Source organism: Phaethon aethereus, assembly GCF_964289735.1.
Source record: "Phaethon aethereus genome assembly, chromosome: Z".
Taxonomy (NCBI): Eukaryota; Metazoa; Chordata; class Aves; order Phaethontiformes; family Phaethontidae; genus Phaethon; species Phaethon aethereus.
The window spans coordinates 71,013,449-71,037,627 of NC_138577.1; the positions used below are offsets into that span (position 1 = coordinate 71,013,449).

The 24,179-nt window shown below is 36.3% G+C and overlaps 1 protein-coding gene across 1 annotated transcript in view; it reads left to right on the forward strand.

Annotated features, from left to right (window-relative positions):
* DTWD2 (DTW domain containing 2) overlaps positions 1–15,953 on the forward strand; it is a gene marked incomplete at both ends in the record, with an annotated part of 92,503 nt that extends 76,550 nt beyond the window's left edge. Inside the window, 2 exons of the mRNA XM_082013056.1 lie at positions 11,660–11,788; positions 15,783–15,953. Of these exons, the coding sequence (XP_081869182.1) occupies positions 11,660–11,788; positions 15,783–15,953 (300 nt within the window). The remainder of the gene's footprint in view (positions 1–11,659; positions 11,789–15,782) is intronic.
* Between the last annotated feature and the right edge of the window lie 8,226 nt (positions 15,954–24,179).

The following is a 24,179-nucleotide window of genomic DNA, read 5'->3' on the forward strand; positions in this document are numbered from 1 at the left end:
AATGTTTTGGACCCTAAAGCACAAAGTGTTTTACGTTAGGACTGGCAGAAACTGCTGTTTGAGAAGACTGAGATCAGAGGGAGAGAACTGGGAATTACATTGGGTCAAGACGGCAATGCACAGTTGAGATATGGTGCTGAACAATCAACAGGAGTCTGTCCTGCTGACATTTAGGTTAATTTGAATGACATTGGTCCACTGTGACATTTTTCTGGTCATAAGTATGTATTTATTACGTCCCAATACAGTGACATTTTCTTTGTGACCGAAAGGTCTCAGGTAATTTGCCAGATGTCAGAAGTGTATGCTATTTTCACTCTTGGGCAGAAACTTTGCTTTTAATTTATTTCTTTGCCATTTCTTTTGTAATTATTGTTAAACTCTTTGCTGAGTATCTGAATAACCTGCTGTAGAACAATCCAGGGACAACTGCAGGTTTTGTACCATTGTGCCCATGCTGAAGTTCTCGTGGGATATGAATGCTTTGTAAAAAGGAAACTAGAAATATTTTTCATTTTGACTGAGTTTGCTTTCAAATAACTAGGTTAATTGAAGGCTTTTTTCCTTCTTTTAGTCTTTCTCTACATGTTCCCTTCTGTCCTTGCCAAACTTCTCCTCAGGAGCTTCTGCCACAGCCTTTTCCCTTTCCAAGGAAGTGCTTACTACTATACACATATAATAAGAAAAAAAGAAACCGGAGAAAACAAAAGTAATTAGTAGATTCCGAAGAACAGTGTCATTGCATTGATGCTACTTTCTGACACTGAGGTATTTAATTTTCCTTTTCAATTTTCTGATATTTGCAGGTAATTAAAGTTAAATGGCTGTGACAATACACGTAATTAAATTTTCTTCCTTCATTTCATGACCCCTTTCTCTAGATCTATACTCTGCTCACTGACTGAATTTACTTGCAGCACTTTCCTGTTGTATTAATTATTAAAAGAATAGTGCTGCATAAAATATTGATCTGTTGCCTGACATTCATTTTTGAAATTTAATCAGAGCAAGAGAGATATTACCAGAAATAATTTCTGGATCTTTCTTTGTCTAAATACAAAAAATTACAATGCATGGAAATTAACTAAAAATGCATAGTCGTTTTATGAAGTGCCAGGCATACCCTGTATGTCTTGCACTTAAATATAGTTATTTTTACATAACATAATGGCAGTATTGTGTCATTCCCTAGCTATAGGTAAAAACCTACAGTTTCAGAACCTGAGACCATAACCAGATGGTATTTCACTTGTCTGTGAAAAATACATAGTCCAAATATTGCTAGGTCAGTCCTATCTTCTGTTTTGCCTTAGCTGTTAGGACATTCCTTTCCTTACAATTTCACTGCCTGTTAGCTCTTAATTTTATGTAAGCCATTCCGTTCCGCCTCAGGCTGCCTTCTTTTACATGAATTTGAACTATTACTCTTAGATTAGAATTACAGCTTGTCTGCATTTGGACTTTATTTCAGTCATCTATTTTAACTGTTGACCACGCTATTTTACTTTCTTTAAGGATAGTAAGGCTTTCTGGGTTTTTTTTGTAGTTCTTCTTGTGCTTGTAAATATTCATATAGGGGTATTGTGAAGGGAACCTTGATTTTCTTTTATCCCTATACGTAAGAAAGCTTAGTGTAATTCTTATTTCCTTTTTTCTGCTTGCCACTCCCATAGCTTTTTTAGAAATATTTTGCGCAAAAATATCGGAAGGAAGATTCTCTTCTTATCTCCAGTAACAGCACTTACTGTTTCTGATTTGTCTCCTGCTTCTCGCACCATCCGTTTCCTCAGCCTTCAAAGTGCTTTATGGTATTGGGTATATATCATCTTGCAGTACCTTGGAGCTCAGGGAAGGAAGGTGGCTTGCCTAAAGTTGCGCTGCGATTTAGTGAGCTCAGGTTATTTCTTGACCTGAAGTTCAGTGTCTTGTCTTTCAGGGAAGCAGGATACGTGCATACAAATATTCTTCAATCTCCTTCCAGCACTGGAGGCTGATACTTATCTGTCACTGTTAGCAGCCCGGTATTGGCACCTTAGAAACTGTCGTTTCTATAGATAACTAGATAACTAGTAGATAACTTCTACTGATGACAATTTTCATTAATGTAAAGTTCATGTTACTTATCTAGTAAGTTAGATACTTACTTTCGGCAGAGCAGCAATACTGAAGAAATTACTTCTTTTTCATATATATATTTACTGGTTACATCTTATTTATTAAATGTAGGCCTGAATATCCTGTTTTCTTCTTTGAAAAAAGAGGTTCGCAAGTTGCCATAGGTTTATATTCTAAACTTCTTTTGGGATGGACACTTATTTCACACTATGTGTTTTCCATGCATGGTGTAAGGGATAACAAGCATAATGGGTACTGGTTTGAAACATTGTGATTCTGTAATTTTACTCCTTCTATATTGTGCGCAACATTAAGGATTCAAAATACGCAGATAGGCATAAACATCTGAAATAACTTTCAAAACCATTGTTTACTTTCGTGATAGTTCTAAAGTTTGCAGGTGTTTCTACTACCTTATTCGACAATCTAAAGAGGAGACAATTTTATCTGACTTGGCAAGATGTGACAAGTGCTAAACTGTTGAATTCTCTTAGCGTCTTTGAGAAGATGCTAAAAATTTTAGCTGTTAACAAAACTGACTCCTGGTAAAAATACATCACAAATTATTGCTTAAGCAGAAGAAGAGCCTGTTGTAAATAGTTGTATAAAACAAATGAAGTGCTAAGGAGGCCGCTGCAAACTAGTCCCTGTTTTTGTGTAGAACTTTGATTTCATAGTTCATTAAAAAGAGCCTAAGGATTGATTAAATAGTTGTTGGACTTTCTCAAAACAATCTGCATACATGGTACTAAGTATTTTGAATTACCAGGTTCTCCTGCAAGAAAAATTGTGGTTTGTAACCTGAATTTTACCTTAACTTTATACAGTATCATGTGTAAAGATGATCAATATAGACATATAGATTAGATTACAGATATATTTAGAAAAGTGAGATATCTATTTTGGTTGCTATTTTTAAACTTTAGTAAGTATTTAGCTTGCAATGGAAACTTAAATGGAAGTTTCATGTTTATGTATCAAATTCTGCCGTCTTTACACAAGCTAAATTACAAAGTGGGAAGCTTGCTATGTGAGAAACTTGTCTTCTGCAGATAAATGATGGTATTGGTAATGTTTTTGGTTTACAGTGTTTTTTTCTGACCCTGGTTCATTTACCACAATTTTTTACTTGTGGAAAATGTAATGTTATCTTGTACGTTCATAAGAGGTTTGCATTTATTTTGATTTACTTTTTAAAGACAGTATCTCCTTTTTATGTTCATTGCTTCCTTGCCCAGCTCTTGGTAAAGAGTTTCTATTGAACAAATTTGGATGAAGCACTCTAAAACTTAAAGTTGGGCAGGGGTGGGGTGGAGAAAGTGCATGTACTTGTTTGCTGTTTTTCTCCAAATTCCCCTCCCACCAAATTCTGTAGGAATGTGATGTAAGAATCTCTGTCTGTGAAGGACAGATTCCTTTTGCAATTTAATTTCTCTTCCTGTCAATCAACTATGTCTAAAAATGAAAGCAAGGAACACAGTAGGGAAATAGCCTGTACAATCTGAGTGATCCTCATTAAAAAGCTATTTTAAAAGAAAGGTCAGAATATTGTGAAATGCTAAAAAATATATTTTCCCAGAATGTACTTGTGGCATTCTCAAATATTTTTCTATATATCAAATTACAGCATACTTATTTTCTCTCAAACTTGTTTATACAGTAACAGGTAAGAGACATAATGAAATACAGAGGTGATGTTTTTAAAAGAGGTGTCATTTGACATAGTCATGTAACAAAGAGACATCATATATCACAGAATCACAGAATCACTAGGTTGGAAAGGACCTTTAAGATCATCAAGTCCAACCATTAATCCAGCGCCACCATGTCCCCTAAACCATGTCCTGAAGCGCCACATCCACACGTTTTTTGAACACTTCCAGAGATGGCGACTCCACCACCTCCCTGGGCAGCCTGTTCCAATGCCTGACCACTCTCTCGGTGAAGAAATTTTTCCTAATATCCAATCTAAATCTCCCCTGGCATAACTTGAGGCCATTTCCTCTCGTCCTATCACTGGTTACTTGGGAGAAGAAACCAACACCCTCGTCGCTACAACGCCCTTTCAGGTAGTTGTAGAGAGCGATAAGGTCTCCTCTCAGCCTCCTCTTCTCCAGACTGAACAACCCCAGTTCCCTCAGCCGCTCCTCATAAGACTTGTGCTCCAGCCCCCTCATCAGCTTCATTGCCCTTCTCTGGACATGCTCCAGCACCTCAACATCCTTCTTGTAGTGAGGGGCCCAAAACTGAACACGGTATTCAAGGTGCGGCCTCAGCAGTGCCGAGTACAGGGGCACGATCACTTCCCTACTCCTGCTGGCCACACTATTCCTGATACAGGCCAGGACGCTGTTGGCCTTCTTGGCCACCTGGGCACACTACCGGCTCATATTCAGCCGGCTGTCAACCAGCACCCCCAGGTCCCTTTCCGCCGGGCTGCTCTCCAGCCACTCCTCCCCAAGCCTGTAGCGTTGCATGGGGTTGTTGTGGCCAAAGTGCAGGACCTTGCACTTGTCCTTATTAAACCTCATACAGTTGACCTCTGCCCATCTATCCAGCCTGTACAGATCCCTCTGCAGAGCCCTCCTACCCTCCAGCAGATCAACACTCCCACCCAGCTTGGTGTCATCTGCAAACTTACCGAGGGAGCACTCAATTCCCTCATCCAGATCATCAATAAAGATATTGAATAAGACCGGCCCCAGAACCGAGCCCTGGGGAACACCGCTTGTGACCGGCTGCCAACTGGATTTAACGCCGTTCACCACAACTCTCTGGGCTCGGCCATCCAGCCAGTTCCTCACCCAGCGAAGAGTAAACCCGTCTAAGCCACGAGCCGCCAGTTTCTCCAGGAGAATGCTGTGGGAGACGCTGTCAAAGGCTTTACTGATTATATTCAGATGATGAACATTAAGTCATGCAATGAGGAGCTCTACAGATTTCTTCTGGACCTTTTATCTTTAGCATGTAATACCCCAGAGTGGTTAAAATTTGGTTCTTAAATTGTTTTCATTCCAGAAGCAAAGAAAGGGCATTCTTGAAAGTCCATAGAAGTTTAACATATTTTCACACATTAACAATATATTTGATAAAAGAAATTCTGGGCACTGCTTTTACACAGATGCGTTTTATAAGAGTGTAAGAAAGCTTTTGGTTTTGCTTTTCAGGTTTTGAACCTGAATTTAGGTTCTTCTGTACAGGCTCAAAGGAGCATAAGTAGGGAGAACTTACACACAGCCACTGTTCAGCAGAAGCAATTATGCTGCTTTTGCAAAGACAGATTATTACATATTTACCACGTTCCAATCACAACAGCAGTGAGATATCCTGAGGCTTGTTGTAGTGATAAGACTCCGGAGTTTAACCTGATACCATAAAATGCCTCAGAGGGAGGGTTTGTGGGATACCCAAAGAGAAAGGTTTTCGGGTTCATTGTAAATTGGCCGAGACAATGTGCAAAATATCTTGTCATTTCATAGAAGTTGAACAAATTTCTTCAAGTTTACCTGAAAGTCACAATATAATCTATGATTTGTTTCACCATTTTTCCTGGAACATACACAGGAATGTCATGGATATGCCTAAATACTCAAATGAGACGTGCAAAGTGGATGGAGGTTTCTGTGATATCTGTGTACTCTTTCAGGCTCTCCATTTGTGACAGTTGCATGGCAGTTATTCTCTCCAGTTTTTAGAAACAGAGTGCTCTTAAGATGCCATGTTACATTAAAGGCAAGATTTTGAGCAAAATAACTTATTTATATGCCTGATTTAAATTTCAGTAGCATGCTGAGACTAAATTTATTCAGGCTGTCTTCTCTGTCATAAAGGTAATCTTATTTAACTGCGTTAAATTTCTGTAAGATATAGAAAATAGTTTGGTTTGGCTTACAGGTAAAAGGTGCTTGTGCCAACTGGATACTGACTGAAAGATCTTTGCCATGCCTGACTCCCTTTTCTGTCTGAGGTTGTTTGTGCAGTAGCATGCAGAGAATGCTCTTCCTCTTCACCTTATAAGCACTTTTTTCTTAGTTTCTAGAATGCTGGGCAAGATGGCAGGATACGGTTGTATTTTTTCTGTTTGTACCTTTTGAGTTCCTTTTAAAAAAATGGCATATCCAGGTGTTTTGCCTGGGAGATATTTGTTAAAGTGGCAGTACATATGAAAAATAACTACTGCCTATGTCAAGCCAGGTGATGGATAGTATTTGGTTACTTCATTCTCTGAGAGTTGAGCAAATTAATTCCCAAACAGAATTCCAGATTTTATAAGGACACTATCAACATAAGTAAAAGAAGAGGAGATCTTAAAATAAGTACTAGGTTTTTCATAGAAGCCACAGAAGGATATGTTGTTGTTCTGCCTGTTTTGAGGTGCCTGTAATCTAATTGCAGAAAACAGGACAGGCAAAACCAAGAACCATTGAGTGAGCCTTCTGAGACAGGTGTACTAACTTTATAGCCTTTCTGTGTTCTTGGGGATGCACTATTTTCCAAATATAATTTTGCATAATGATGGATTTTTTTTTTTTGCATAATCTCTGTTTGGAGAGTAAAGCTAGTAAGAGTAATGATGGACAAATCAGCATAATAAAGGTAAAAAGATAAGGATATTGACATTAAGGAGTGGCCTCAGGATAGCACCTAGAGCTTTCTGCAAGACCTCCAGTCTTAATATTTAAAATCAGAGCAGAAATCAGTTTTCTGTCTTTACTGACTTAAATTTTTAAAATTTCAAACAGCATTTTTTGACCCATGAAAGCAACACTTTTGCTTCCATCAGTTCTGAACAGCTGAATAGGATCAGCTGGGTCATCACTTGCCTGGGGCATCTCCAAAGAGAGCCATGGAAGAAGAACTCAGCCCTGAGAAATACTGAAGGGTCACTATTTTTACTGTAATTCAAATCGTTTGTAAGTGCTCAAAGGCTGTAGCATTTGATGAGAGGCTGGTGTGTTGGCAGAGAAGCCGGTATTTGTTAAGTTAATGTTACGTTTGTGTGAATTGCTGACATTCAGACTTTTGGAAGTGCTGGGTCTTGAGTTACACACAGGCATAAAACTTGATTGTGTGTGTTGCTTCGTGCTTCTGATGGGTTGGAAACTAAGCCCCTCCACTCCCTTGCACTTATAAAGAGATAGATATGCTAATTTCAGTGTCTTGGCTAAATTCCAGTGGGTAATTGCATTCAGTTTATCTAAATTCCTCTCTCTAGTTTGAATTGGTTGAGATACTTTCCATTTTCTGTCTTATGTTATTGTTTATTTTAGTGAGTGGTGTTAAATTGGCTGCTGTTTTTTCAACTTGACATTGCTGTATTTTGTTAGTAACTGAAATTATTCCAAAGTGTGCATTTGATTTGCAAATTACTTTGACAGCTAAAAAAAAAAAAAGTTGTGTGTCATGGTATCTTTATAATTTTATGGAGAAGTGGTCATAAAATATCATTATTGTTGTCTGGAAATGTACTTAAATAGAGTATTTATGTATACTCATTCTGAGTTTTTGAAGTGTAATGTAAGGGGTAGACGATCTGATTTTGTTTACGTTAACTGTGGAGGAACATTTCTGTAACTTTGAATTAAACGTGTTTAGCTGGATTTGAGATATGCAGGTGACAGACAAAAGAATTAATCCATTTAGGTAGTGCAGAAGCTTTGATGAGACTGTTGCAGTCGTTGAAACGATTGACTCCACAAATGGCAAGGCAAGTTTCAGACCTGTTGGCTGAAAATGAGATAAGTTGTCCTCCTACCCAATTACATTAGAAAAAGTAAATAAGTATGTAGGCTTTTTTTTTCAAGAAGATATTCTTCCTATGTCTGAAATATTTATTAACTATATTAGTTCATTTTGGTTTCTATAGTTTTGTCTTTCTCTTAACCATTCAGTTTATACTCTAAGTTGATAGAGCTCCTCATTGTGTGTTTTATTCATTCAGTTAGTGTACCTAGTTTCTGATAGACAATCAGTTGTTTGGTGAGTCTATCCAATTTATGGTAGACAAAGGCTACCCTGAGTGTATGTCAGGTGACTAAGGATCTCTTATTTAGATATTGTGCCTCTCTGGAGTAAGGAGTAGAGTAAAATGCATGTTTCTTGAAAGAAGCCTAAGTGACAAACTGCAGCAGGGAGTTGTCCTGGTCAGGTATTCTTTCACTGTTCTCTACCACTGTGCAGTCTGTCTGTGGTATTTTCATCTCATCCCAGTGAATGTGTCATTTTTCAGAAAAATGGATGGGGACCCCTTGTTCCCATCCTCTCTCACTCTTCCCAGGAAAGAAGAAATTTGATTGCTGCTGCTGTTGCCGCTAGAAAGGGAAAGTTGCCCTTTCGTACAACATCATCTGTTTGAGAGCTGCACTTGCAGACTTTTTGGCTCCACAGTGTAAGGTGGAGTGCAGGCAGCTTTTCTTCCACAGAAGTTGTCTTGCAATCATTAATAATTTTCCTTTCTCTGGAATTATGATAATATTAAAAGATTTTTTTCAGCATGAGCCCCAAGAAATGAAGTATAGAAACCAGCAGACAGAACTATTCCTAGCTCCTACAAAAAAAAGCTTGAAGGCACTGTCATCTGTGTCTGAGGAGGGGAAAGCCAGTGCCTGCAGGTAGTCCATGAGGTGGTTTCCCTCAACCTCTGCAGAGAGACTCTATAAAGAATGTGGTTGTCAGCTGTCGAGACAAATTGTGGTTATGTTTCTGCTCTGCTGCTCAGGATACATGCTGGAGAAACGATGGACTGAGTTTACCCTGGTTTTTAATACCTGACTAGGAATTTTTAAATAGGGACTAAAAGCTTCTTCCAGCGTGTGAAACTTGGAATAACTGTGTACTTGAAATAACTAGCCTTCCTACTCTGTCATGATGGAGATCCATACATGGTCCCAGTAAAGGGAGCATAAAAAAAAAGCAAACCTTGAGGAACAACAAATGAAATTATTATTTGAATTTCATTTTAATTTTCTTTTGGATGTAGAAACATCCAGATATAGAATTTGGACATCAGTGTATGTAATGAAATTACATTTTCTCTCCTAAATCAATTTATTCTCTTTTTGATTTTTCAATACCCAATTGAAGATGGTGGTTCATAAAGGCTAGTATGTATCCACCAGCTCAATTCTAGAATCTGCCCTGGATCTGTTCCCCAGCACATGGACTGAATTTGCTGTTGAATAGCCAAGTTATTCTTAATATCTTTTATACAGTAAATAAAAGTTCTACACTCTGACTATAAATTAAAGATTGTATGATCGACTTTCAGTACAGTGTAATAGCTAATAATCTGCTAATGAGGTGCTAGGTATAAATTCTTTTCTTTCGACAGTCAAAGTACAGATCTAAAGACTAAGGATCCTGAGTCATGGATATGGAGATGGAGACATGGAATAATCAACTCCATCAACTATGTTGGCTTTAAATACAAAATATCAGGTTCAACTTTATAGTAAGTAATAGGCAGTCATTGAGTAATTTGTCATACATAGTGCCAATTCATTTGCAGGAATATGCTAAATAGCTGCAGAAGATGAAAATTACTTTTAAGTGGAGCTGACCATTGAATTTGCAGGAAATAACTGTATACATCATTACCTGTAACTATTACTTTCAAATATCCAAGAATAGTAAGTATGTTCAGGAAAGATATATTTATATGTGCTTTGAGGCCACTGGTGCATTTTCAGCTTAATTAACAGTTGATAACTGCATAACCTGATTAAAACTACAATGCATTCCAGGTAATTGTTATGGTAAGCAGCCTTAAAATAGCAAAAACATCGATCTTCTCTCAAGGGGGCAAAATGTATTTTGGGAGACGTGATTTTAAAATAATTTAATTAAAATGACACCTGCTGTGTTGTTGTGAAAGTTGTGAAAAGAATACAAATGTGTTTTTATATAATACAAAAATCATAATGTTAGTATGCTATATTCTTTATAGCACAAACACGCATTCATTTTCTCAGTATCTCAACCCAAGTTTGTATTCTTGGGCTGTTGAAAGTGATCTCTCCAAACTAAACAATCCTTGCTGGAAGCTTTTAAAACATTAAAACATTTTTAAAACATGCATGTTTTGCTTCTTCACGCCTACCCAATAGCAAGACTAGCATTTTAAAAAAAAAGTTTCCTTTGATAAACAAGTTAGGACTTTCTGTCACAAAGGTACATTTTTCTGTCGTTTCCTATATTTGAGTATATTGAACTTCTATAGCTAACTTATTTGTCCTTTCCAGAATGGCTTTCCTCTTCTCTTGTCGCCTTCTTTTTATTTATTTATTTTTAATTCCCATTACATTGGGATCATGTAAAGCACTGGAATTTGATCTTACTCATTCATGTTTCTTCAGCAGCTTCGAGTTTCCCTTTTATAAATGAGATATCTTGAACTTTTAAGAATGGGTGATTGCATGTAAAAGTGATGAAGGAAAATGAAGCATTACTAATAAAAGGAAAAATGGGAAAAGAGAAGCAAGAAAATACTGAATGAAGTGACAAAGGCTGTGACTCTGGCAAACAGAGTGGGAGCAATATTATGATGGCCGTTGGGAACAGTCACTCATTTCTTTGACAAAGAGGAAAAATAAAAGACGATTGCTGGGATGAGATTAAAAAAAAAAAGAAAATTGAGTTGTTCTTTATAATAATTCCTTAGGGTTTATTGTACTGTACTACTATTTTTTTTTAAAGGAACTGATAATTTTTAGTTAAGAATAGTGATGATGTTGCTAAAACATTAACTTGTTTGGAAAACTGTATTTTAAACATACATGGAGATGGAAATTTTAGGAGTGAAGGAAAAAATTTGAATTTTCACACAAAGTCTAGTAATGTAAATTCTATGATATTTCAACTGCTGTTTATAAACACAGTAAAAGCTTTCAGAGCTGATAAAATGGGCAGTGTAGTGGCTGAATTATATTTATTTTTCTTAAAAACCTTTAATTTGTGAGATAGTATAGAGTGGTTATCACTTGAGGCAGAGCCCATAAATCATTTTCAAACATGATTTAGGTAAGCAAATAGTTCTAGTCAGTGACCTAGTACATTATATGAATAAATGTAGTTTCTAAAAGTCTTTCATTCAGAACTTGATAAATAGTATTTAACCAAGGTATATAGTGTCAGTGACTATACAGTCATTATACATTGTATGGGATTGTGTGTGTGTTTAGAAGGTGCAATAAAACAAGCATAGATGGATAATTTTATTTTTGTTATAGGATATCTATGGCAACTGAAGTTGGTCGCTAAAATTTCACTGAGTCTTTCTCTAACAAACAATTATATTTTCTTTACAAGTTTCTACAATAACAAATGTGCAATTCTTGTCTCTGATGGTGACTCACAGGTATTATGGTATTATAGTATTATACTTAACAGTAGCATAAGGTCATTGGCTCCTGGGAGACAAAGCAGCAAAAAGGAAAGAAGGGAACTGACTGCAGAGGGAAGGGGTTGCGTTTTGTTTTTTGTAGGGAAGAAGTATCCTCTTTGCTACACTGACCTGTTTATTTTAGTAGAGTTTGCTATTTTTCAGGTGCAGTTAAAAACCAACATTTCAAGCCAATATGTAATTCGTACACAGCCAACAAACACCTGTCTGTCTACACTTGAATGTGCAGCTGTTGCTCTTACTATCATGGAAAAAAATAAGAGTATACAAGAGGTATGTATTTTTAAACACCTGAGTTTTTCTTTTATGTTAGTAGAGGGACAGCAAAGGTATTTAGCTACTAATGTCACATTTCACAGTCAAAATCTTAATGACTTTGTAATGGCTCTGTTGCATAGCAAACTCAAACAAGAATATACTAATAGAAACCATTTTTCTTCAGATTTTATTAATGCTAGCCCATTTTGTGTATGGAGTAATAGATTGCTTATTGAAAACAACTTCTACGTTCCCAAACCATCTCCGTGCTTCCTTTTTTTCCTTGTGGTTTTTTTTTCCTTCCTTTTCTTTAGTTGTCTAGTGCTTTCTCCAGAGAGATGCTTCCACTTTTACAAGTTTTCACTGTGCAGTCTTCAGATTCATTTGTCTTGGGATTTGAGTTCCCATTTTCCTGTACTTGTTACTCTATCTCCCTTTTCCTATTCCTTCTTTTTTCCATTTGTCTTTTCTGTTTTCTGTTTCTGTCTTGTATGTTTTATGCATTTTTAACTCAGCAATCCAGTTCCTTCTTTCCTTCTACCTCATTCTTATTTCCCATCACATTCTCTCATCCTGTAGTACTTTCTTGCACACTTCTTCCTCTAATTCTAAATATGACAGGAGTGACTCTGATTCTCTTCACCTGTACATTACTTTTTTAAAAAAGTTGGTTTATAAGACACCAAATATATGCTGTGCTTGCCACAGTACAGAATAAAAATCTGTAGAGATGACAGTTGGAAGTTTAGCCCAAAACAAATAGAAGTACTACTATGTATGTTGCAGAGGTACGCTGTTGTAGTTATCTCTTCCTGTGATGTTTTTCTAAGTTAGCTTGACATTTCTTATTGCAAAGCTCATGTAATATGTAGCAAAAAAGCTTATGTAATATAAAGCACGTGTAATATACTAAATTGTACAAATGTAACATACTAGATTGATTTTCTTTTTTTAAAGAGTTTTCTTTTGGGTATTTCTTAACTACAGTGTATTGAAAACTACTTTGGTTTATGTACTATGTTAATTAACTGTAATTAACAGTTGACTATTAAAAATTTCAGTTGTTATTAGTTCAGTTGCTGTAATGTATGTGATTTACATGTTGCACTCATGTTACCGAAGTTATACTCAGTCTAAAGTATGATTAGTATTTTGTGGCAAAGGAAGATATCGGTAAATGTGTCAGAGATTATAGCCTATAATCACTCTGATGTCTAATTTTCATGAAGACAGAAAAACATGATGATTATTTAGTTGATTAGTGATTCATTAGTGCTGAATAATGTGGCAAGCAGTATTTGGAATGTAATTTTTGTGCTGGGTCTCAAATGCTTTGTGCCATTGACTTTCTTGTGCTTTTTCCTATTGATAGATAAAAACTGAAGCCACTTAAAATCAAGAGAGTTTATTAATTTTAAATCATACATCCTATAGTATGTGTTAGGAGGTGGCGTATATGTATGCACACCTTAAAATGTTTATTTACTTCAGTTGAGCAGAAAATCGTCATAGAAACATTCAGATATTTTCACCAGTCTCTTCATATTCTAATAGTGGGGAATGGTATTACTTCAGTTACTATAAGTTGAGGCTCTTGGGAATTTGTAAAATACCTTTGGATACAACTTGTTGAAAAGTATTTTCCAGACCTGAGACACTTAAGAAAATTTGGAGATTAGTATCAGTAAAGTTTCTATCTCTCTTACATAGGATATTAAAGTATTTAACTACCTTCAAATTTATAGTTAACTTCTTCAGTTAAGATCTGAATTTAAAATTACTGGGCTGACAGGTGTAATTGAGAATAACTGGTGCTAGGCTTTAAAGTGTTTCATTTAGTTAGCAGTCAGGTAGGATTAACTTCCTTTTTAGTATGTCTTGGTCTCAGAATATTTACTGGAGTCAAATAACCATTATCTTTTTTAATAGATCCATATTTTTAAATGATACTCCGAAGTCAAAGCTAAGCGAGGTGATCTTTTACTCTCAAAAATCCAAAAGCTGATCCAGTTGGAGATAGGCAATTGAGTATATTACTGCATGAAAAGTAGTGAGTTGTCTTCTGCAAAAACTAAGTGGCAGAGATGATCTGAATACCCCCTCGCAGCTAGCGAGAAGATAAAATGCTTTTGTAAGCCTGTCCCACTGACCTCCCACACTCCTGCAGCCATGGAATGCAACCCACTGGGTTATGTCTTCCTACCAGCCAGCTCACAACTCTTACATGTCATTGGAGGAATTTGGGACTTAATAGTTCTTGAGTTTCAGTTTAGCCCAGGTCAGAGAATAGTAATTGGACATTAGCCTTTTCATTGCAAGTTGTGATCCCCTAGTCTGTGATGGAAGAGGCTATTAAGATAATGTCCTTCTTAATCTTTTGTTGCTGACATTAGTAATATCAATTTAATAAGCCTTTTGAAAAAGACCTACAAGTAGTTTTGCAACACAGACCCAGGTCTGCAATCTGATTGTGTTCCCAGAGCGTAGTACGGAAGGGTCTGTGAAAGAGATTTAAAGCTCATCCATGTATTGACTACATTCTAGTGTCCACCCTGAGATGGACGCTCATATTCCTCTCCATCAGATAATGAATATTTTGGTACTTGACCTTTGCCTACAAAAAAGGGTTCCCAGGTCAAAAATTGCTCTGCAGTTGCCATAGTATATAGTATGCCACCACTCTGTCTGCCTCTGTGACACTATAGAGTCACCTCAGCATTAAATCAATTGCATTTAGAACCAGACTGGGACAAAGTGTGTGGCCATACAAGAAAATATGGCTGAGAAATTGGAACTCTGTGTAAAGAAACTTTTCTAGAAACTTGTGTATCTTTTATGACAGTGCAGCTATCATATGCTTTTAGGCTGAAAGAAGGTAATTATTTATTGTAGAAGTTAAACCCATGAAAAAGTAGAAATACTGAAACTAAAGTGGGTTTCATATATTTACTTTTTCCTTTGATGAGCTAGGAAAACATTGGCATATTTTTTCTTCATTAGGATTTCTGACTTGTGTCCAGAGTGAATGTTTTGTTAGTGTCTACAATTCCCAGTAATGTATTCTGTTTTATCGCTACCAGTTAGAATTGGCCCAGCCTACTTTTCAAAGACAAAATTCTCAGTTTCTCAAAGGTGCTTCTATAAATTTTGCAGTAGCCAAGAGCTTCATAAACATTTGTGCACTTTTTTATACCCTCTCTGGATTAAGTGAATGCTATTCCCAGCATATAAAATGGTGAGCTGAAGTCGAGAGCCACAGAAGTTAAAAATGGGCACTAGTTTGATGCCCAATATAAGTCATTAGATTTTCCTGTGTGCTCAAAAGAGTCACATTTTACTTGGTAGAAAATCAGCTTCTGCTGTCTGCAGTTACATTTGTGATTGCTTTACACATCTGCGCATGAAGCCCCATGATATTGAGTCAGGCAAGCAGAAAATGAAGAACCTGCAATTAGGAAACATTTGAGATAAATTTGGGGTGTGTGGCTTCTTTAGTCCTACATAGTATCACTAGGCAGAAGCAGGGATACAGTCAAGTCTCCAGGATAGCAGTCCAGCTGCCTTGATCATGAGTCCCTTCTCTTTTTCTAAAACCCTGCCTGAAGGTATTTTCATGCAAGCACAAACAGCTCAGTTATTGTTACTTATTTTATTATAGCTTGTTGGCTGAGCTACAGTAATTGATTGTAAGGTCAAGTTAAAGCCATAACTTACAGTAATGTAGCTGGGGCTGAAGTCAGGATTGAATGGGTCCAAGGAAGGAGTAAGGGATGACAGCAGGTAGGTTGATGTATGTCTGCTATGTGGCTTCTTTCTAGTACATCTCTTATTCAGCTGTGCCCTCTGTGTGTCCAAAGGTTATATTTTATCAGCATTTATCATCCAAATTATATTTTCTCAGCATTTTTAAGTGTCCTTGAGTACAAAACCTGGAATAATTAATATCTCTAAAATGGCTTACTAAAAGGTTGGGGTTTTTGTCTCGCCCCACCCCTTCATCTTTCTGCAGACTATACTCCGTCCACTTCAAGCTTTATGCTCTTTCCAGCTTCAGCATGGTGCCCAGATCCATCACAGCAAGGAGCATCTTCTCAAAAATGGCTTATATGACAAGCCAATGCCAAAGAACAAGCGCAAACTCAGAAGAATGGAGCTTTTGGTGAATAATGTTAAAATATAAGAAAACTGTACTGACAGTACAGTGGGATTTATTTGCAGTTAGCAAATGAATATGAATCTGGATTTGATCCAAAAGGTTGACTGTACTGTAATAAAATGACTTTTAGGCCCTTCATAGGCAAGAGTTTATCCACCAATGTGACAAACAGTAATAGACAAGCTTTTTCATTTTTACAGTAGGCCAGGTGCCTTTGTTCGGATGATAGAAGATCTTCTAATTTCCTATAGAAAAGAAGAAGAAAACTCTGAGCATAATTTAGAGTTACATTATCTCTTGGATGACAAATAAGATCCTCGGTATGACTGGATAAATTTACTTTAGAGAAGCTTTTATCAGTATGAAAAGACAAGAAATACGAATGTAATGGAATGGTAGGGCTTCAGCATTTAGAAGTTTATTGAATTTCTGCTGAGCATTTTAACTTCAATATCTAATTACAGTAGGTTTTCAAACTGTAATTCCTTATGTTCATCTGAACTAATATAAGGCATGCTATTTATATAGTTCTTTTTAACTTTGAGATTTTTATTTCTTACATTATTAGAATTCCTGTTTGTAAATTTATATACATTTTACAATGCAGTTGAGATTGGTTTCTCTCTCAGACTTAATTTTTAATTAAGCCCACATGTTTTTACCAGAAACTGAACACTTCTAACTTAAAAAAAAAAAAAAAAAAAAGTGAATGTAGAGAAATGCATTTTGGAATCATAACTCAGGTACTTCACTTTTACTTGAGCAAAAAAAAACCCTCTTTTGCAGAAGGGGACATTTTATGGATATGGATACGTCATACCCATACCCTGACATACAATGATTATGATACTAAAGGAATTAAAGGAGCTCAGTGTAAACAGCCCTGTAAGAAGTATGATGCAATGACAAATGTTTATGTCTGGGTACAACCTACTGACATGATTGCAGATCCATTAGATTTACTCGTGTTCTAGTTCTTCTAGTTCTTCTCTTCTAACAATGATATAACTGTACCTTTTTCTAATGGGAATCGCTAGAAGCAGAAGAATTACGTATTTTTACTATCTTTGTGAAGTATATTTTATGATGTGGAGAAAAAAAAAGTGAAATAAAGGTTTTGATGTCCCTTCATGTTTGTAAACGCCTCCTTCATGAAAGAGATTAGAATGCTTATTGTTTGTCTTTACTAATTGGTTCCACTCTAGGTTATGACATGGAGCTAATTGGGTACTAATTAGTCTTAGAAGAAGATATTTTGTCTTTAATTTATGAGCTGCAGGGCAAGAAACTACAGAAAACTGTGTTTAGGGGTGTAAACACAGCTAACCAATATATTAACTGAAAACATTTCTGCAATTAACAAGAGGCAGAGGTCAAAATTAGGTCAGAGATTAGCTAAGAAGTTTTAGTTAACCCTGAGCTAATAGTGACCTTTTGTTTAGGCATGGATTAACAATATAATTCGTCTGGCTATGTTAGCTAGGTTTATATAACCTTTTTTTCTTCTCCCAGTCTAGATAAATCCTATATCTGTTGCTAAATTCAGCAAACCTGAATTAGTTTTGACAAATCTGAAGCAAAACAGTCTTACGTGATTAATGATAGTGTAGATGCACTTTTGTTCATGTTGGAACAGAGAAAGGGCATGTTTATTCCTGTAGAGAAGCACAGCGCAGCCGTCTCCAGGCTGGCTTGGAGTTTGAAGTTGCAGTCTTGCACAACTTGCGTGCGCAGCCTTGTGTGTGATGCTGCCTCCAGTTCTGGGCTTGGCATGGCTCATGCTGGGCTGGGAATCTGTTTCCTCTGTGCTCTGGGACATGGTCCAAGCATTCCTTACGGAAACAAGGGTATCAGTTAGGCTTTACTGCTAATGCCATATTTACATATATGGAGGATGTTCACATTTAATGTTGTATATGTTAATTTAGTTCACCTTATTTTAGATTCATTTATAACCGTAATGTATCTTTTGACCTATATTGTGAAGATTATTTTCCTAGATGGAAGGCTAAATGTGTCTTTTCATAAAGCGTGAGTTTATATTATGGAGAACAGAAAGAAATTTGTATTACAGCCTGGGATTCACAGACAGAATTACACAATCAGAGAAATAGTTGTCTTAATTGGGTTATAATCCTACATTAAATACTCTTGTGCATGCAGTCTGTGTGGAGTTTTTATGGTTTTCAGCAAAGAACAAATTCCATACAGCTTACAATAAGAACTTTTTAGTTTTATTGATTCCTCTTGTTCTTCTAATTTTGCTCCTGTGGTTAACAGGATTTGTAGGTTCTAATGCTGGATGCATGGAAGCCCTTAATTGCTAATTTCCTGTGTTGTACAGTCCTAGATCAATCACTATGCAGCAGTTACTGAAGAAATGAAAAACAATTCATTGCAAACCTCTAGGCATTTTATTTTTTGAGTTTTTTAGTATGTCCCATTTCAGCTATAATATAGTGATCATTTAGATGCCACACAGCAGTCATATGAAGTTCAATTTCAGGTTTGTTTGAAGCTGTTAAATGCAAAATACAATACTTTTCTTTTGCTTTTTTTGGTGGAACTTCCATGGCTTTAAAAGTATACACAATGTAAGAGGAAGAGCTTAAAAAATTTGTTTTCAGGTCTTTTGGATTCAGAATTTACCTCTAAATACATTACCTCAAAGAAATGGGTACTCTGTAGTCCAAACTCTGTTGATGAAAGTTGTATGTGATGAAGTAGCAGTCTTTGTAAGCAATTTCATTAGAATGAGTTTAATTTGCAATTTTATTTTTTGCTGTAATGGTCAATCTATTTCATTTTTCACTTACCGAAAGATTAATGAGTCAAACCCACCAGTCTAACAAGATATTGATTAAAAAGAAAGGAATGTGTTTGCTTCTAATATTTGGTCCTTTGTCCTTGTCCACTTTGTGCCTCCAAATATTGCTACCAAAATGAAATCTGCCTTCCGTGTGTGCCACTACCTCATGCTTTGGGGAACTGGTGACATGGATACCAAGCTTTTGAACATATGAACATATGTAAAAATTTTACAAAGATGGACATTGTTAAGTCTCCATATTTTCATAATTTGTAAGACAAAGATTAAGAAGGTAGACAAAAGTAGGAATCTTTCAACATAAGTACACAACCCTCCATATATCTTTTGTTTAGAAAGCTTTCAAATTCAAAGTGAAGAGATATTCAGGACAAATATAAATCTATTTTTCTTGAAGATTTTACTTTCATTGCCTCATAACCCTGTTGGAATTCCATCTGGCAGATGTTGTTACCATATTAGCAAGAAATTATTCATTTATTAGTTTTTCTTTAAATAAAAAGAAAACTTTAACTTACTTCAAAAGGGGCAAAATTATTTTAAGACCAAGGGTTGTCTTCTCAACTGTTACATGAGATAAAAAATTGCTTATGCTGCATTGTTTTCTGTAACTTCTCTGCTTGTTTTGAAATTTAATTAAAACCTGAACTTTTTAAAAGGGATAGTGGTTCATGCTTTTCTCCTGAGGTTTGTTTATTATGCCTACATACATGAATGCACATAAATTATATATTTGTTTCTGCTTCAAAGCAATAAAAGATCTAATTTACTGTGATCATGTGCCACTGTGTCTCTACAGAACTGAATTTGCTTGCATGTGCTGGTATCACAAAGAGGTAAGCATAGTCCTTTTTTGTGCCTTCTTAACACCATTCAGTCAGTTAACGAAGAGATGTGGCTTCTCCTATGCCATTTGAAGAAAAAGATTCCTTTGTTATCCATTGAAACCTGTGTGAAGACTAAATTGGTGTGGCAGTTTCCCAAGCATTTCGGTTTCAGAGCTCGCTTCTCGCTTTCTGCAGTAGAGTCTGACTCCTGTTTGCTACCCCACAAACATGCACATCTTCCCACTCTCTAGCATCCCCCAAGCGCTGTGTCTCCAGCTCAGTGCCCTACTAGGAGTAGTGATCTGAACATCCTGTATGTCACCCACATTTTCCCCCAAATTGTTGTACTTAAGGAAAAAAAAAAATCTGTTTCTGTTCTCATGCAGCCATTCCTTATCTCCCTGATACAAAACCTGCACTTTAGGGACTTCCATATACCTTCAGTTACCAGGCTTGTTCCTTGTGTCCCTTGTCCCAAAGCCCCAGCACTTCATGTCCTGAGAGCTTCTGCTTTTGTGGTGGGGGATGTGACAGGGAGGGGAGAAGTCTGTGTTTTAAGAAGTTGAATAAGAGACTTAGGTAAAAGTCGCTTCTCTTGCTAGGGTATGGCTACTATAAAGCTTGGTACTCATCACTATGGCTTGGTGTTCACTTGATACCAGGATTGTCCTAACAGTTTGAGTTGTTTGTGGAGTATATCCTAGGGCAGCTGCTTTGTTTTACTGTTTTAAGAGTCACTGAATATTTCTTTGGATCCCTTTGTGTTTCATAAAAGATGCTAAGTAGTTTTCTCTGTGGGAAGGTATTTTTATCACTAAGCAACAGAAAAATTGCTATACCTATGGGGCAGCAATGCTTGCAGCACAATTATGTCTTAAGTTGATGTATATACACCACTTGATCTGGTTGGACCATGCATACTACACATCTTCTGTCATGGATGTAAGAGGCAGCAAGATGCTCAGTTGGAAGTAGCTTTGAACTATTCTCTCTGCCCATGTAAGTAATAATTAAAAACCTCAGTAGCTGTAACAGACCATATGCTATCCTGTGGCCTACTGTGTCTGCAAGGACAGGTATCATATTTTAGCTTTTATAGCTGAACTGAAACTGGGACTTTGTCTGGCATATGAAAGATTCTTTTGGGGTTGAATACTAGGATTTACTCCCAATAAAGAGGTGTATCAAAGTCTATTACAAAAGATTTAAAGCACATTAAGACGTATCTACTCCTCTTTGTGTTAGTGGAACAGAACAACTTAGAATATTTGGCAAATTAATAATATATAAACCATTTGCATATATACATGCATATAAATAGAGATCATGTGTTTACATAATACATAAGTAATTGTTATAAGTTATCACCATTTTTTAAATGTGTTAAAAGTAAAAGTAAATTTCTATTAAAAAAAGTGAGTGGTTTTAGTTCCTTGTTTTCCTTTTGTTGCCAGAAGGCTCATATAGGTATAGTAGATGTGTAGATAAAAGTAATAGTAAATTTCTAGTGCTTTTTTTTAATATGCTTTTTTTTATACATTTTTAAATGGATGTGTTGAGAAATGGGTCATATACTGATTGTGATTAAGCATTTGCAGAATTGAGGTCATTTACATGACATTTGAATCTTTTCAGTAATTACTAGCAGAAGGTAATGAGGAAAAAGTTATATTGTAGTATATTAATTTATCAACTTACGGTACTTTATTATACTTGAAGTAGTCCTCTAAAGGGATTTTAACTTTACACAAAATCAAGTTCCCTATTCTTTTCAGGGATTAGATAGGATGTCTTGAGTCAATGCTAGATGTGCTGTTGTATGCCAAATGTGGAATCAGTATTGTGAGGAATACTAAGTTTAGATAAAAATATCATTTATATAATTTTCCATAGAAAGGTTATGTGGATTTTCTTTTTCACTGAGGGTGTCTAGGAAGTAATGTCTTATGTTCTTTCCCATTTGAATGTAATAAAGGTATTCAGAATTGTAATCTTACTGGTCATTCTGTTTCATTCTGGATTGTATCAATAGTGGATTTGTTAATGGAAATTGCTGGTAGTCAGGTATTAGCCAAAAAAAATTAACTTGCACTTAAAACACTTACAGTTTGTGACCCTTGCCATATTAGAAGACATTTTCTTTCTCTTTTTCTTTTTGCAGGCTTTTGTAATAGACAAAATACATACTTCAGTTGAACTTGAAACAGTTGTGAGATTCTTGTTCTGCTTGGCTTTGTTCACCTGTCTCCCCCGAGACAGACAGCAGTTCTCCCCTCTGGGATTGGTGCCACTGGTCTCCCTGTGATCAACGAGAGTTTCACATTCTTTATCTGTGCAGGCTGAACTTACACCTCTGCCTGCAAAACTAAATCATCCCTGCCTCTCTGTTCAGACAGCATTCATGTTTCCTTTTTGACCCCGTCGTCACTGTGGAGTCGTGGATGATATTTTGCAGAGCTGTTCTGGCACTGTTAGGGTATTATGTGCTTTTGATACAAGGAAGGAGAGAGAACACGGTGTGAATGTAAATTTCTGTTGGAGTTAGTGTTCACTAGGGGTTTATTTGAAGCAGAAAAAATAAAAAGTCAATATTTGCCCAGTGATAAAGGACCAAATTTGAAAGCAAACTTTTAAGGAGCAGATTTTACACCTTTCCTAGGAGCAGGTAATGGAGTCCTCGCTTATGTGCCCTTCACAAGATGCAAGGGAAATCACAGCCCTTCTCTTCAAGGGAATAAAAGAACAGTTCCTTCTCTCTATCTCTAGAGGCATGTATCACTTCAAAGACGGAGGGAAAGGGGTATGGCTATTGTATAGCTCAAAATTGTTGTAACACTGAATATTACCTCTATAAAAGTGAATCTGTGGATGGATGCAGCCTTTTCTTTAGGATGTTTCCTGTTTTAAATTTTTAAGGGCTTTACAGCAAGAGGAGGTTAAACGTATTTAAAAATGAAGCAAGAGAACCATTCACTTAGCTGGCAGCATTGTTTACCTCAGACGTAAACTGATCTGAATTACTATTGCTGTTTTCTCACTGTGTATATGAGGAAATGATACCTAATTCAAAGTGATAACAAAGTTTGGGGACAGGGAATTGGATGTTTATGGTTTTCTTTTCTTTTTTTTTTTTTGAGGTAGCTCTAAAATATAGAAGCAGGGGAGAAATTATTGGAGGAATTGGATTGGATGTGGACAGAAGTATGAGTTACAGAATCAGAGAGTTCAGACCTTGTAATTTGCATCTGTTCTGACTTCCTAGCACTTTCAAGTCAGAAAAATTGTAATGTGAAAGCTATAACCTTTTAGAGAACTAACTCAGTCATCATCTTTATAATTCTGTTGAAATTCTAAAAAGTCCTGCTCTGCCCTTTGCAGAGGCATGAACTTTGCCTTTGTGAAGCTTTGGATGAAATTTTGGTGATTTGGATTGAATTCACTGCAAGTTTTACAGTTAGCTTTGATGTTTTGCCAGTAAAATACTGAGTATATTCTGTCTCCAAAATTGCTGAAGGAACCATAGAAGATGGAAACATAGTTGATTATAGCACTTTGTATGTCTCCAGCTTTCATAATGAAACATCAGCCTCCTGAAATAATTGTATGAATTATGTCTATTCAATGGCAACAGCTGATTTTAGATGAACTTTATAAGTTCATCTAAAGTTACAATCGTAGTAGTTCCTTATTTTGAGAAACTTACTAGTTCCTAGAAGTAGATGTTTGGCAGGTAGTTATTTATTTCAAATTGTGTTTATATCAAAAGGTTGTTCATATCTACCTGTTTGTATTTATTCACTGATTTTTAGTAACTTTGTCATCTGCACAACAGATTTCCCACCTTTTAGTCCAAGGTGCTCTTTCTGATCTGTGGCAGATAATGGATGTTCATGAATAAATGCTCCATACACAATTTCTTTCTTGGGGAAAAAAATGCAGTGCTTTTGATTAACATTAGAACTTAATAAAGGAGAAAAAATAAAATATGACAGGAGTGTTCTGTTGAATGATTCTTCCACTTAAGTTGATGATTTCTACAGGGGAGTGCCTCATGAATAATTCAGGTAAGACAGAACCAAGTGCGTTGCTGGCCAATGACTCAATGAAGAAATCATGTTGGAACCAAAGCATCCTATGTAAAATGCATGATAGTCTTAATGCTGCTGTTTAAGTATTAATAAGTTTTGTCCTGTAGCATAGCCAGAGGTGCAGCAGGGTTGAACCCCAGACAGCATTTGTGTATATCACTTCTAAAGCTGTCACAAATGCTCTGTTTTAAAATGGAACCACGTGGATGGTCACTGTTGCCTAAAGTAGTGCCAGGCTCCAGTTCTCAGGCACAATGAACTGGCTTTGTAAAGAGAGCCAGTTTGATGGCTCAAATGATGACAAAATTTTACAGATGGGTACGGAAAAACTGTAGGAGAGAAGCAGGTACTCAGCTGTATGTCTCTCTGCTTCCTGAAGAGTTAAACATCTTTGTGTAAATAAAGCTGTACTAGAAATCCAGGATCTTTTAAAAATGAATTATGGTAGCTCATGTAAGAGATGCATAGTAAATACCAACTGTTGTGGTTTAATTTCCATATTTATTAA